At 42.9% G+C, this 15,044-nt stretch overlaps 1 protein-coding gene and 2 non-coding genes across 4 annotated transcripts; all 3 read left to right on the forward strand.

Annotated features, from left to right (window-relative positions):
- Positions 1–242: 242 nt before the first annotated feature.
- On the forward strand, positions 243–15,030 carry uba1 (ubiquitin-like modifier activating enzyme 1). Of its 2 annotated transcripts, none has more exons than XM_056422771.1 (26): positions 243–448; positions 3,412–3,528; positions 3,607–3,665; positions 3,792–3,960; positions 5,159–5,293; positions 5,387–5,493; positions 5,588–5,678; positions 5,804–5,936; positions 6,024–6,121; positions 6,230–6,376; positions 6,557–6,733; positions 7,586–7,693; positions 7,781–7,861; positions 8,973–9,125; positions 9,648–9,813; positions 9,941–10,137; positions 10,544–10,608; positions 10,976–11,171; positions 11,347–11,421; positions 11,525–11,714; positions 11,857–11,942; positions 12,069–12,161; positions 12,951–13,142; positions 13,516–13,617; positions 13,707–13,807; positions 13,896–15,030. In XM_056422771.1, exons 2-26 carry the CDS (start codon positions 3,412–3,414, stop codon positions 14,029–14,031), a joined length of 3,174 nt encoding a protein of 1,057 aa, XP_056278746.1. In that variant the 5' UTR covers positions 243–448; the 3' UTR covers positions 14,032–15,030. The 2 variants fall into 2 exon arrangements, with proteins under 2 accessions (XP_056278746.1, XP_056278747.1); XM_056422772.1 differs by lacking the exon at positions 243–448 and adding an exon at positions 1,848–2,045.
- Positions 12,315–12,426, forward strand: LOC130200208 (small nucleolar RNA U6-53/MBII-28). The gene has a single exon (XR_008832950.1). It is a non-coding gene; the product is annotated as a small nucleolar RNA U6-53/MBII-28 (small nucleolar RNA).
- On the forward strand, positions 13,302–13,412 carry LOC130200209 (small nucleolar RNA U6-53/MBII-28). The gene has a single exon (XR_008832951.1). It is a non-coding gene; the product is annotated as a small nucleolar RNA U6-53/MBII-28 (small nucleolar RNA).
- Positions 15,031–15,044: the final 14 nt, after the last annotated feature.

The following is a 15,044-nucleotide window of genomic DNA, read 5'->3' on the forward strand; positions in this document are numbered from 1 at the left end:
CTAAAAGTACGGGGGTGAGAAAAATATTCCTTCACAGTTAACATGCGATCAAACTATTTAGTAGTGAATAATTTTACACACTTTAGATTATGTGTGTTGCAGTTGAACATTAAAAAAAAATACTAAAATGTGCTTCCGATAAATCAATTAGAATCACTTTTAGGTGAACCCTCTGGACAGGAATGGTGGTTGTGACTGTAACGTGCACATGTTGCTGCTTTGCTTTGCTTTCAACTGAAATAGAGTGAGGGGAAACGGTTCTGGAACAGCCGGTCAGGCAGCCGTCCAGCGGAAAAACTCACACAGAGCCCGCCACCCCGACACACTTTTCAGTTTGCTATCAGCAGCGGTGTTGAATTGTCACATTGCTTCTTTTTTTTTTTAGGTTTCTTGCTTACATACAAGCCGATTTTAATACTACAGATCAGGCCGAGTAATATCGGATGTGGTAAGTTCTGCACACTTGTGTAAGCTCTCGTCTCGGTGGAGTTAGCCTCAGCTAGTTGGCTAACACTAGCTAGTTAGCTAACATAGCGGCACAAGTAGGAAAAAGTCGTTGGATGGCTATATAGCTCGAGAGCTACAAGCTAACAACTACGCAGTCGTTTGATCGGCGTTATCGGGAGTCTATAACGTTAGTTGCTGTCTGCTAGCTGAACCCTTCCTGCCGCGCGCCGTGGCTAACCATCGCTAAGAAGCAACTGGCACGTACTCGTTGACTATGTATTTTTTTTGTTTCACGTGTCCGAGACGCTGTTGATGAATTATGATCTGTAAGGAGTACCGTTCACGGGATAACGTTAGCTGGGAAGCTAGTTGGCTACAAACATTAACTTGGATGGACGCGGTGTCCAAAGGGAGACACTGGCTCAACTTGCATCCCGCACCGATTGCGAGAAGCTACTGGCCGCGGTTCACCTCGATGGATGTGTTTGGTGAACGTGTGAGGACTACTGTCGGTGATAAGTCACGTTATATTGGCTTACAAAGTTAAGAAGTCCGTTAACGTGACATTAATACTAGCAATACGTGTCGGTCCGATAGACTGATGCTAAATAGTGTTTTGTTTTCCCCCCATTTCGCAGCAGAGGGATTCTAATTGGGATCCCCTCGAAATGTGTACCCGAGAATATGCGGCCCACTCTTTCCCTGGGCCTTTGTCATATGCCAGGCACCCCCTCCCCCAATACTCCCCCTCTGCAAGGAATGCTCACCCCTAACCTTAATGTGACTGAGGGCCTAGACGCTCAACATCACTCGAGCTAGCAAGTAGCCTACCAAGTGTTGTCCCTATATGTTATCATTGGGGCACAATCAGACCTGACTAGTGATGTGTTTGGCTGGACCCAGGAAAAGTAAAACGCACGTGAAACTCACAATGCACTAATTAGAGCTGCAGTGAGAATATGCACAACTTGGTTAAACCCTAAGATGTTAGTCTCGGGGTGATGCATTGTGTCACGTCTGTAATTGTTGTGTTTTAGTCTGGTTCCACAACGAGATTTCATCCAGCACCGATAGATATGTACGTTGAAAATATCAAACAGTCCGTGTGCACTCTTGCACTTTGGCCAGACGAGCTCTGTGCGTTTTTAGAATAAATTGCACGATGTTTCCTCCACGGCATTTATCGTGGTCCTGCAGTTCGTTGTACAGTAATATACATGGCATGCATCTTCTGGTTGCAAGGGCGGGTTGAAAGTGCGTTGTCTTATGTTTAGCGGCCAATGAGCTGCGCTCCTGGCTGAGCAGCGTGCTCGCTGCCACCCTTTCCTGTTGAAGATTTCAGCCCACGCGTCACAGCTTCTCCGCCCCTTTCTCTCCATCTGCCATTTTGGTTTTGTTCCCGTCTGCAGTCGCAAAGCCAGCAACGCGATCACACAGAGACTCGGTGACTCGACACTCTAGCGCAGACCGCCGAATACCGCATCGCGTTTCTTTTCTTTGTACAAATCGTCGAATTTACATTCATCGATATTACTGACATCTAGATACTGCGGCAGAGGAGCGGGTTCGCATTGGGTAGGAACCGAGAAGGATTATTGGTAAGAAAAGAGGAATCACTGGAGCACGAGTGTAATGGCTAACGTTTGTCTTTCATTCGCTGTTTTTTTGTTGTTGGCGGTGGATTTTGTTTGGGCTGTGCGATATTAAAGTGTATGAATAAAGGAGCGCTGCTCGTTGGCTGTCGAAATCAACCGTTGCTGTCGTTTGCGAGCGGGTTGGATCCAGCTCACGTTAGATTGGCTAGCTTGTGAAGTTGTGTTCCGCACTGGGGGAAACGCAGGCCTCGGCCGTGCTGGTCAACGGACAGGCTGGCAGGGTGGTGGTTTTTTGCTTTAAGTTATTGATGTCCAGATTGTTTCGTGGCACGCAACCTAACGTTCTCAATCGGTTTCCTCTGGGTTCACTGATATTTGATGTAACCATCGTCTTGTCTTAAACGTTAAATGGTGGACATTTTATCAGAGCAACATCACCTCGATGCGTTGCTGTTTCTTTCCCACTGCCTGCATTTTCGTTTTTGACAATCTGCGACCTTTGTCGTTCCAGTAAAATGTGACTTAATTGTATTCCAGTTGGTTGTGACGGTATTGTGGGAGACTTGACCGAACCCCCGTCGAGGATTAGTTGTAGGAGCGTTTATAAACGAATACGTTTGACTTTTGGGAGGAACATGTTGGTGCAATGGATGCGGAAATTGTCGGTGATCATATGTTCGCGGTGCGGTGAGCGAGAGACTGCGGCCCGTTCCACTTCCCGAAGTGACTGGATTAGGCTGGATTGTTTTGTTCTTTACAATGTTACGTTACCGTAATGCTATTTTTTTTAACCGAGTACATTTGCTAACGACCGTTGCGTCTGCAAGCCGAGGATGGTTTCATCAGCTTTCTGTAGTTGTCCACACCTGCAGGCCGCCATGAGGTGTTGCTCACTTTACCGCAGTGAAGTTTTAATGATTCAGCTCTTTTTGTTGAAACAATCCTTACGTACTGGTATAATGAACAATGGCAGTGAACAGCCAAGCCTGTCTCTGGGCACGAGCGGTGATAATGCTGCTATTCATTGCTGTTCCCAGGGTCTGTTCGTTTTCTAGCAGATTTGTTTTTGGCCTGTAGCCAGCCCAGCTGCTCGCTGGACTAGAAATCCTCTTCAACACGAAGGGGATTGGGGGCCTAGGATACTCTTAATGATGGATATGTAACATTGAGTCATGTTAAGTTATTTGAAAATGAATTAAAACGCGTGTACACTCCGCTGCCCCGGTTTGTTGGATTTATTTAGTCAGTCAAGCTTTCATATTAACTGTTATAAATTAATGTGAACTTGTAAAGGGCAACGTTTAGTGAAAATACGGGTCCGCTTGTTGTGTCTGATGGGACAGTCTTAACAGGGTGTGTTGATGTACAGATGTCCAGCTCGCCGCTGTCCAAGAAGCGTCGCTTGTCAGGAACAGAGACGAAGACGGGATCCCACTGCTCCTCCTCTAACTCAGTCAGAACTGATCTGTCCCACACACCTGCCAACGTAAGCACTAAAGCATACACTATACAACTTTGGTAAATACGTGTTGCATAAACTGACTGCAACCCTTTGTTTCCTCAGGGCATGGCTAAGAATGGCAATGATGTTGAGATTGATGAAGCCCTGTACTCCAGACAACTGTAAGTCTCATCTCCAGTAAAATGTTTCTCCTAATAACGGAAAACTGACACATTTTGATAATTTATTTTCCGGCTTGTGTTAAACAATGCATCCTTGTGCTCATGGTATGTTCTCTCTTTCTGTAGTTATGTTTTGGGCCATGAAGCTATGAAGCGAATGCAGAACTGCAATGTCCTAATCTCTGGGATGAGAGGTCTTGGAGTAGAGATTGCAAAGAACGTCATCCTGGGAGGAGTTAAAAGTGTCACTGTGCATGACCAAGGAGTTGCAGAATGGAGAGACCTCTCTTCTCAGGTGTGTGGAGACATGCTTAGATATTCCAGTTTTGCCATTGTCCTTTTTTTCCTTTTCAGTCTGGCAGACTTAAGCCATTTCATCCTAATTGGAGATACATCTGGTGTGCTATTGTCTTTGAGCCTCTTTCCAAAGTACAGTGTGGCGATCTGTTATGAGTCAGTTGTTGTGGAGTAATGTTGCCACCCATAAAGACTACTGCAGAAACCCCCGCCCTTTCCAAACATGGGCTGACCCAGATTTATCAGTGGGTGGCCTCTCTGTGGGTCATACTCATACTACAGCCTGTTTTAGGTAGGGCATCATTACAGTGGACAGATTGTTTTGGTCTGCCAGCCTACCACCCTGAATTCTGATGTGTCTATTTAGGACTAGACAGAAACATGTGTGAATAGACCGCTATGTTGTTCAATCAGAAGGCTCAGCAGAGATCTCTGTGACCTCACAGAGGTGTATGATTGCATATGTAAGCTGCATCTGAAGTCAGAGTCTTAGTTTAACTGTGTGTTCCTAAATATTTATATTTCAGCCACTGGCACATTTGTGCTATTTTCCTTTCTTATTCAAGCTCAACTGAGTCGTTTGTTTGTCGCTTATTTGACATGCCATCTATATTTTATAGGAAAGCTGCCTTTAACCAAAAACTAAGATGTCTCCACAGATTTCTAAAACCCATCTCTTACTTTCTGATTTGGCAATTTTTCAACAACAAATGCTTTAATTTAAATAGATGTGAAATATTTAGCCGGAATATTTGTAGATTTCTGCACAAATGTTCGGCTGTTCAGCTTGTGACAAAGCCAACTGTCACCTTATACTATCCCTGATTGCTTATTTTTAATGTCAAATAGTTGCGTACTGATTGGGTATTTAATTATATTAATTAATTTGTTGTATTGATAAGGTGACATAAATGCTGTTTAATCGACTTAGACCAGCAGCTGAGAAGTGGAGTGACTTAAATTTCCCAGACAATTGATAGAGAGCAGATGAAAAAGATTCAGTCTTTTTGGTATTTTTGTGTATCAGAAACTGTTCAAAATTTATTTAGAAATATCAGTATGGCAGATGTTGTTTTCACATGGTATGTCTGACTTTGTGTGGACATGTCTATTCTCCTTCTATTAACCATATCTGGCACATTACCCTGAATGGCTGTATCAGTTAGTCCCTGACATTTTATATATTTTGTGGTCAGTTTTACCTTCGGGAGGAGGACCTGGGGAAGAACAGAGCCGAGGTGAGTCAGCACCGCCTGGCTGAACTCAACAACTACGTTTCTGTGACCGCCTACACCGAAACACTCACTGAAGACTATCTGACCAAGTACCAGGTAAAGTTTAGGTAGAGACTAGTGCCCCACTCAGTTCAGCATTCAAAAGGGAAAGAAAAGTTGTGTTTAAAATGGTCTTTTGTTGCGACCTAGGTGGTAGTGCTGACTAACTCCACTCTAGAAGAGCAGCAGCAAATGGGAGAGTTCGCCCACAGCAAAGGAATCAAGCTGATTGTCGCAGACACGCGTGGTCTTTTTGGGTAAGATTCTGACCCCTCTTGTTGTGTTACTTTTCACATGGAATGTATACCTGTCTGTCAATGATTAATCTGCATGTTCACTTGTGTTTTGTAGCCAGCTATTCTGTGACTTTGGTGAGGAGATGGTGGTGTATGACGCTAATGGAGAACAACCATTGAGTGCCATGATTTCCATGATAACCAAGGTTAGTCCATACATCTGACCAAGAAACATTTTTCTTCTTTTAATCTCTTGCTGATGTTAGTAAAGAGGACATGCTTCAAGAGATATTTTTTTAAACAAAGTGTTGTTCTCTTTTGGTTTCTCCAGGACAGTAAAGGGGTTGTGACATGTCTTGATGAGGCTCGCCATGGCTTTGAGAGTGGAGACTATGTCACCTTCACAGAGGTTCAGGGTATGACGGAGCTCAATGGCTGCCAGCCAGTGGAAATTAAAGTTCTCGGTAAGACTGTTTCTATTTAGGAAAAGACAAGTTTTGGCTAGTATGGTTATAAATGTTGCAAATTGACATGATTTCATCTCTGTCTAGGTCCCTACACATTCAGCATCTGTGAGACAGCTGGTTTTACAGATTACATAAGAGGAGGAATTGTTTCCCAGGTCAAGATGCCCAAGAAGATCTCTTTCGTAAGTGATAAGCACAACTTCTAATCTCATAACAATACTGGTGCCAAAACATTTTGATACCGCTGTCACCAATCCAACCTCACTATCTTGTTTGTCTTTGACGTGCAGAAACCCATCTCTTCCTCGATGGCTGAGCCAGAGTTCGTTCTGACAGACTTTGCCAAGTTTGACCGTCCAGGACAGCTGCATGTGGGCTTCCAGGCTATCCATGCCTTCCAGAAGAAACACAACCACCTTCCTGCACCGTGGAACCGGGTAAATCTTAATTTTTTTTACATTCTAAATGTCACCAATTGCTAGACGATTCTGAGATTTGATTGAATTAATATGGATAAACGGACTATTTGAGCAGAACTGCATGGCAACATTTACACAATTGGTATCAATTAGTTTTTCATAATATTTTTGTAACCTGCTGAGCTGTGTGTATTCCAGGCTGATGGTGATGAGCTATTGACATTAGCCAAAGAGGTGAACTCTGCCCAGACGGGGTCAGCTAAAGTAGAGCAGTTGGATGACGCGCTTATCAAGAAGCTGTCGTATGTTGCATCTGGTGACCTGGCCCCTATCAATGCCTTCATTGGAGGTCTGGCTGCACAGGAAGTGATGAAGGTCAGTGGTGTACTCTGTGCAAATTGAGAGTTTCAGTCATAAAGTATCTTGTAGTTGTATTTAAATCATGTCGGTGCTTTTTTTTAGTGTACTGCCATGAACGGTTCAGGAACTTGGTTATCAGTGTGGAGTGGTGGTAGTTGTGTTATTTATGATTGGACATGTTCTGCACGAACCACAATTAATCACAAGACTAATATGTACACATACTGGAAAGTACACATGACATGTTTGTTGAGAAAAAAAAATAGATTTTGCAATTCTACAGTTTTATAATATTTAAAAGAAACTTTAAAAATAAATTATTTATATATATATATACATAAATATATTTCATTGTGTATTTCACTAAGCATGTTCTTTTATGATATATAAACACTACCCTGTAAGAGTCTACTACTCTATCCTCTTTAGACACACTCTTTTTATTTTGGGCATTTCATTTTCTGCGTGTGCACGGTCCTGCAGTCTCAGCCCATCTTAGTGGGTTTGCCAGGACGTATGTTAATTTGGGTGAAAGGACACAGTTCTTAAATTCATGAGGACAGTGGGATTCATCATTGTATGAAAAAATCTGATTTACAAAGTCATGAATTTGACCTCAACTTTTCTTACTCTTAAGAACAGATTTAAGTAAATTATTTGGAAAATATTGGTGCATGATTCCAGTTAAGTCGATGGTTGTGGCCTAACAGACCATTGTCGATTAGTGATCTGTACGGACTTTTGTTGAGAAACTTGAATAAATCAAATTGTTTAAAGTTGTTTTCACAACAACATAAATGAACATCTTTTAATACATCATTACAACAAGCGACAAAGCAAATAATTATGTGCTTGTTTCTCTTTTAGGCATGCACTGGAAAATTTATGCCAACAATGCAGTGGCTGTACTTTGATGCCCTGGAGTGCCTAGCGGAGGAGGAAGGCGTCGAGCTCACAGAGGAAGAATGTGCCCCAGTAGGTGTTCAGAGCACATCACACTCATACCGAAGGACAGGTGAAAATGAAGATGAAACAATGGTGTTTAATCCATTTTTTCCCCAGAGGAACTGTCGATATGATGGGCAGGTTGCAGTGTTTGGCACCAAGCTGCAGGATATGCTAGCCAAACAGCGCTACTTCCTGGTGAGTCAGGCACTGGAGAACTTTCCATCACAACTCCTTTGTTGTCCTATTGCTAAGGAAGCTTTAAAATGATACGTCTGGTGTAATCTATTCATCCCATGGGCAATGGATCCCAGGAAAATAAAACCGTGACTAGAGGAGCGCTTTAACCTCTCGGTAACGGCCCTCGGCAGCACAGACTGACAAACTCTTACAAAATGTGTTTGAGTCCCGTTTCTACACGGACGGTGCAACCGCGTGTCTGCACTGAGTGTTCTTTTTATCGCTGTCCTGCATTTGCGAGTGTAGACGTACCTCAAAGACACATTTTCAAGTAGTGGTGTAACAGACTTGTCGGGGGTTCAGCACAAATTTGAACCGCGGATTAATTATGCCATTTAACGTTAAAAATAATGCTTTGAAATAAAGTTTTACTGCCGATGGTTAGACGCAAATATTCAGTAAAATATTAAATCTTGATGTCAGCATTTATGCTTCTGTAGTTGCCGATCTCTAATAACTTTAAAAACAACCAATCCGGAGGGAGAGCTAGTATCGCAAATTGGCAACGTAAGTAGGTTCTGTTCACTTTGCTTTCAAGCTCTGTTCAGTGAGAATGTGCATTGGACGAAGGTACATTATAACTATCTGTTCACTGTAATATCGTCAAATGTGGTTTTTGTGAGAAACTTTAAAGAAAAGGTGATGTTTTCAGAACATACTTAAAAGAAGAAATTATGACCCTTACACACTGGCTCCAAGCAGCTTATAATGCATCATTAAAACTAATGACAGGATTTGTTTTAATCAATTAAAAGATTATCTTGTATGTCCTTTATCCTTTGAATTGTGTTTTTATGATCCAGGGAAGAGAGGGTTGACTCTGGACATTAAGCCTGTTTGGCAGTGCCACAGCCGCTGACCCTTCATAGCCTTCCGTTTAGACTTCAGCCCGAGCAGTCATTGCTTATGCTCCAACACAAGCAACGTGTTTAAATATGTAATAATTAACTGTTGATTTGTCCTAAGCATTCACTGTCTTTATAGTTTAAGACTTGTATTTCTCAAAGTAGATGTTTGATCATTTGTGTCTTCAAATGGCGCATATTTACTGAGGGGTTTATCATTCCAGGTTGGAGCTGGGGCCATTGGCTGCGAGCTGTTGAAGAACTTTGCCATGATTGGACTGGCAGCCGGGGAAGGCGAGGTCATTGTGACAGACATGGACACCATAGAGAAGTCCAACCTCAACAGACAGTTCCTCTTCAGACCCTCCGACGTTACGGTCAGTGTCATCTTTGCTCAACCCTGTCTCATGCTAGATGGAGAGTATATAGTGCACATTAGTTGGCCATTTATCGATTGCATTTCAGATTTCCGAGCAGTGGATATAGATTTTCTGTGCATTGTAATGGCTCCTGAGTTCACTCACTTCAAATGCCCTTGATAGATGTCATGAATCGACATTAAACTCTGGTAACAATGGCTCATCGTTTTATTAGAGTATAGGTTATTTCACAGGATGCTAAATTAAATGCAATGACCTACTGGTTGTTATCAGGACAATATTGATATATGTTATTACTCTGTTCATTCAAGGATGATTTGAGAAAGCCACAACCGCTAGACGCTTGACGTAGACCACCATTATTGTTTTAATGTCCTTTTTGATAGTACCTTCATTATAAAGGACTACAACACATGCACATAAATGATAGAAAAATAAAAATGTTATGTAGGCTACAAATCAACTGTCATCAGACTATAAGTTTCACTCGTGATATAATTTGTATGTATGTGGTAACAGAAAATGAAGAGTGACACAGCAGCTACTGCAGTGAGGCAGATGAACCCCTCCTTCAGGATCACGGGTCACCAGAACAGGGTGGGCCCCGAAACAGAGAGGGTCTATGACGACGACTTCTTTGAAAGCCTTAATGGAGTGACTAATGCACTGGATAATGTTGATGCACGTAAGAGACAAAGCTATTTATATTTTAACAACTGATTGTTTGATTAATAGAAAAATGATGATGAATGATGTATGATCTTGACTCTTACAACCATACGTCACATTTTTTGTCTGTGCCCATTGTATAGGTATGTACATGGATCGGAGGTGCGTGTACTACCGTAAACCCTTACTGGAGTCTGGTACTCTGGGTACCAAAGGCAATGTCCAGGTGGTGATCCCCTTCCTCACAGAGTCGTACAGCTCCAGCCAAGACCCACCTGAGAAGTCCATCCCCATCTGTACCCTCAAGAACTTCCCAAATGCTATTGAACATACATTGCAGGTCAGTAGGTGTACACAACATATTTGGAACATACAATTATGTATTGTGTATCGATTTTTATTGAAACAAAGAGCAGCTCTATTGCTCTCGCCAAATAAAACAGACTCCAAAAACGTTAATGTTTATTTTACTCTAAAGCAAAAAGGTCTATCTGTTGGGACCCTTATGTTACAAACAAATAAAAAGCAATTTTGTATGATGTTAGTCGCTAGCTTGGTCTGTGTTCGAGGGCCAGAGACTTGCAATGGGGGGGTCAATGGTGACAATATGATTAAATGGACTATTAATTGTATTGCCCACCCCTAAATCATGTCGCTAACACAAAATAAAGAAACCGTTTTAGTTAAACAGACTGTTGTTCTGATTTAGTAAATTGATTGATCTTTCCTCGATGTCTTTTATTCAGTGGGCCCGCGATGAGTTTGAGGGACTATTCAAACAGCCGCCAGAGAATGCCTTGCAGTACTTGTCGTGAGTTTTCTTTCTTGTCATACCAAAGTGATTATGTGATATAATTGTAGTTGCTTATATGACATGCCATTTGTCATCACGAATGTTCAGATTGATAAAAATACCCGCTTTAAAAAATAGTTGGTCTCATCTTTGTTCTCAATATGTAAGGACTAAGATAAGGCCTTGCACTTTTCTACAGTTTGATATTAAGGATCCGTTGCTTTTGTAATACTATACACTTGATTTAAATCTTGATTTAAAAAAAAAAAAGATATCCCAAATTTAAATTCATGCTTAAACTGACCTAAACCTAAATAGTGCTTAAAGTGACCATTTTCAAGTGTATTTAACCAGCTTATGAGGTTTATGATCATTGTCTTTACAGAGATCCTAAATTCATGGAGCGTACTCTGAAACTCCCTGGAGCGCAGCCTGTGGAGGTGCTGGAGGCTGTTTACAAGAGTCTTGTCACAGACTGCCCCCACAGCTGGGCTGACTGTGTAGCCTGGGCACGCAACCACTGGCAGTGCCAATACAACAACAACATCCGTCAGCTACTGCACAACTTCCCCCCAGAGCAGGTGACAAACCCGGTCTACTTGGGATCCTGGTACAACACTCAGTTATGCAACAGGCTTTCGGCATGCAATGGAATAGAATATTATGCTGCTGGTGTACCTGCAGCCTTAACTCGATTGAGACCCCAGCTTTATATTAATGTTGAATTTGATGATGAATTCATTGTGTGTTTTTCAGCTAACCAGCTCTGGTGCCCCCTTCTGGTCTGGTCCAAAAAGGTGTCCTCACCATTTAGAATTCAGCACTAGCGATGTAAGTATGGGTCAATTTTGTTTCTTATGTACTCCCACTAGATTATGATTTTCTCTGAATTTGTTTATCCAATCAAAAAAATAATGGCCGAGCTCTTTTGTAGGAGCTGCACATGGATTATGTCGTGGCAGGAGCCAACCTGTTTGCTCAGACTTACGGCATGCCAGGAAGCACTGATCGTGCAGGTGTGATAAAGATCTTGCAGGAGGTGAAGGTGCCACAATTCACCCCTCGTTCAGGGGTTAAAATCCATGTCTCTGATCAGGAGCTGCAGAATAGCAATTGCTCTGTCGGTAAGATATGCGGATTTCTATGTACAACAAAACATTCAGTCAGAAATATTCTGCAAAAACATTTTTATGGTGACGATTTCTTGTTTGTTAAGGCTTGCAGATGCTGTGAAACATGTACAACTGATTTGTTGTCTTTTTTTAGATGACTGCAGACTGGAGGAGCTGAAGGTCCAGCTCCCTTCCCCTGAGTCTTCTAGCTTCAAACTGTGTGCCATTGACTTTGAGAAGGTTCAGTCTTTCTTCCCATATCTACATTTCTCTCTAATAACCTCCATTGGGCTGTTAGTCCTCAATGCAACCTCAACCTGTGCTAATTGTAGTCCTCTTGTGTGTGATTGTTTTATGTGTTAACAGGATGATGACACCAACTTCCACATGGACTTCATTGTAGCATCATCCAACTCGAGAGCAGAGAACTACAACATTCCCGCCACAGACAGACACAAGGTGAAGGCACACCGTTTTATGGCATTGACTTTGGACCAATGAAATCTGTGACAAATATACATTTACATGTTGTAAAGCCACATGTTACTCTATCATGAAGATGTACGTCTGCTCTGAAGCGCTGCCTAAATAATAGTCATTTGATGTTTTGAGCTCCGATGATGATACAGCCATGCTAATACTGATACACCAGGCAGATCTGCCCGGGTGTAAGTGAGTTCAACTCACCTTCTCACGCTGGTTGTATCGGTGTGGGCTGAGGAGACGACGCTTGACATGTCTGTCGAGTGTGTATGTGTCTGTATAAAATGTACAGGTTGTGTATCGAGCTTGTCAAGTAATGAGCCGTCATTGATCAAGTAATTCAGTCTGTTGACTTCATAAATCACTACCTGTCCTGTCAAACCCTTTTACACAACACACCTGTGCTATAAGTTAAGATACTTTTATACATGAATCCTTGACACAACTTGAGGCATTCGATCAGGGGAGGGAAAGTGTGACATCTAGCGGCTGACTTGTTAAAAGCACTTCTACTGTCGTATGAACTGACTGCCAGCCCGTAACGGCACAGGAACAAATGTTTGCAACACGGATGACGTTGTTAACCTGGGGGGGAGGGGGGCCAGAGGAAGCGCGACATTATGGGTCAGGATGGTGTTATCGGTGGTAACCGCCGTATCAGTTCTGGGCAGTGACGTGTACATTTGTAATTTGGTAAGTTTGAATTCCTTGACAAAACTCTTTGTTCTCTCTTTTCATGCTTGTTCTCTTCACCGTCCAATACAGAGCAAGCTGATAGCTGGCAAGATCATTCCTGCCATCGCCACTACCACGTCCGCAGTGGTTGGTCTGGTGTGCCTGGAGCTCATCAAGATTGTCCAAGGACACAAGAAGTTGGAATCTTTCAAGAACGGCTTCATGAACTTGGCCCTGCCTTTCTTTGGCTTCTCTGAGCCCATCGCTGCTCCCACACACAAGGTAGGCAGCTGCAAGTGTATCACCGCTTGAGCTGCTTGGATGTCTATATGATGCTGAATCATGCTTGTCCACTGTGGGAAAACATTTCCCCGTGATACTCAAGATGTTGTGCGTCTGCGCTGAAGCGCTGCCTTAATGATAGTCATTTGATGTTTTGAGCTCCGATGATGATACAGCCATGCTAATACTGATACACCAGGCAGATCTGCCCGGTGTAAGTGAGTTCAACTCACCTTCTCACGCTGGTTGTATCGGTGTGGGCTGAGGAGACGTATGAATGTGACTTAAACACTGCTCTTAATGCAAAGAGCAGCAATAACTGGGTGCTGTTTGTGACATGACTGGCATCGATCCATATTCTTTGTTTTTGCAGTACTATGACATTGACTGGACGTTGTGGGATCGCTTCGAGGTCACAGGGTTGCGGTCCAATGGGGAGGAGATGACACTCAGACAGTTCCTGGATTACTTTAAAGTACGTTGTCAACTACTCTCCACTTCACCACCGCATGGTTTCTGGCGCACAATTAATCAAACACTAATATATTGTTTCTGTTCTCTCAGAATGAGCACAAGTTGGAGATCACCATGCTGTCTCAAGGAGTGTCCATGCTCTATTCCTTCTTCATGCCTGCTGCCAAACTCAAAGAGAGACTGGACTTGCCGTGCGTATATTTTCAAGATGCACATCTTTGGCAAGAAAAAATGTCATGTTTATTCATTGTCATACGTGTATTGTTCTGTGTCCTGTAGGATGACTGAGATTGTCACCAAGGTGTCCAAAAAGAAGCTGGGCAAGCATGTGAAGGCCTTGGTATTTGAGCTGTGCTGTAACGACATGTCAGACGAAGACGTGGAAGTGCCCTATGTCAGATACACCATCCGTTGAGCTCCACGCAGAACCCGCCCACAGGAGGCTGGGGGTGTGTGTTCCAAGTGAGGAGTTGATGTGGCGATTAGGGGTGGGTGGGTTTGTCCAGGTCAGCTCTGTTGGATCAATCAGTTTTGTTTTTTAGGCCTGCGGTTTGATTAAGCCAGTGCCTGAGTGTACATAGCCCCAGTAAGCGGATTTAAGGATACTTGTATGTGTGTTAGGGATCCAGTTGTTGCTTGGCTGTGGGAACAGGGGTGTCATCGGAGGACAGGAGCATGTATACAGGACCCTGTTGATGTTCCGCAGAAGCTCTCTGCTCAGTTTAATTCTAAGCCTTAGTGTTCTCTTGGTACTCCTAAACCCAGCTAGTGTCCTCCTGAAACATCCTCAAACTCTATACTAGCCTTCAGCTCTAACAGAGGGATCTTTTAATCCAGCCAACTGTCTCTCCTCCCTCCACCAAACCCTGTCGAGTAGACTCGGACCCACATTACTGTTTTTCAAAACTGCACCTCCCTTAAATAACAGAAGTTCAGCAATGAATCCCAAAAATAGTGACGTGTATTGAGAATCCATTTTTCCCCCAGACTGTATCGCTGCCCCTAATTATACCCGAGACTCCAAATTTGAAACTGTAGAAGCACCTAAAGACCCAGCTCCACCTGAGTCGACGGCCTCTCCTGACTGGAAAATAGCCCGAGTATCTCACGTGGACAGAATAGGAACCCTTGTCGGTTTGAGGCGCACCTACACCCACCTCATCTAGCACTCTGGCTCTTGCACATGACATCAGTTTTCTCATTTTTTTCTTTGTTTCATGTATTTTGTTTATTATTATTTTTTGGTATGGGGAGAGGGAGGGGGGGTCGGCAGAGTTTTGGCACACACCTTGTAGACCATAAACGGTCTTCTTTCTACTTTGTTAACTCCAATTGAGAAGTGTAAGAGCAAGGTGTGAGATGAATCTGAAATGGGAGCACTTAGTGTGATAGTGAATAAACATGTAAAAACACATCTGAATTTGTGGT

Source organism: Pseudoliparis swirei, chromosome 9 (genome assembly GCF_029220125.1).
Source record: "Pseudoliparis swirei isolate HS2019 ecotype Mariana Trench chromosome 9, NWPU_hadal_v1, whole genome shotgun sequence".
NCBI lineage: Eukaryota > Metazoa > Chordata > Actinopteri > Perciformes > Liparidae > Pseudoliparis > Pseudoliparis swirei.

Coding starts and splice junctions, on each gene's coding strand:
- uba1 (XM_056422771.1), top strand. CDS start 3,412: ATGTCCAGCTCGCCGCTGTCCAAGAAGCGTCGCTTGTCAGGAACAGAG. Junction 3,529..3,606: donor TGTCCCACACACCTGCCAAC/GTAAGCACTAAA, acceptor TTGTTTCCTCAG/GGCATGGCTAAGAATGGCAA. Junction 7,694..7,780: donor CAGAGGAAGAATGTGCCCCA/GTAGGTGTTCAG, acceptor TTTTTTCCCCAG/AGGAACTGTCGATATGATGG.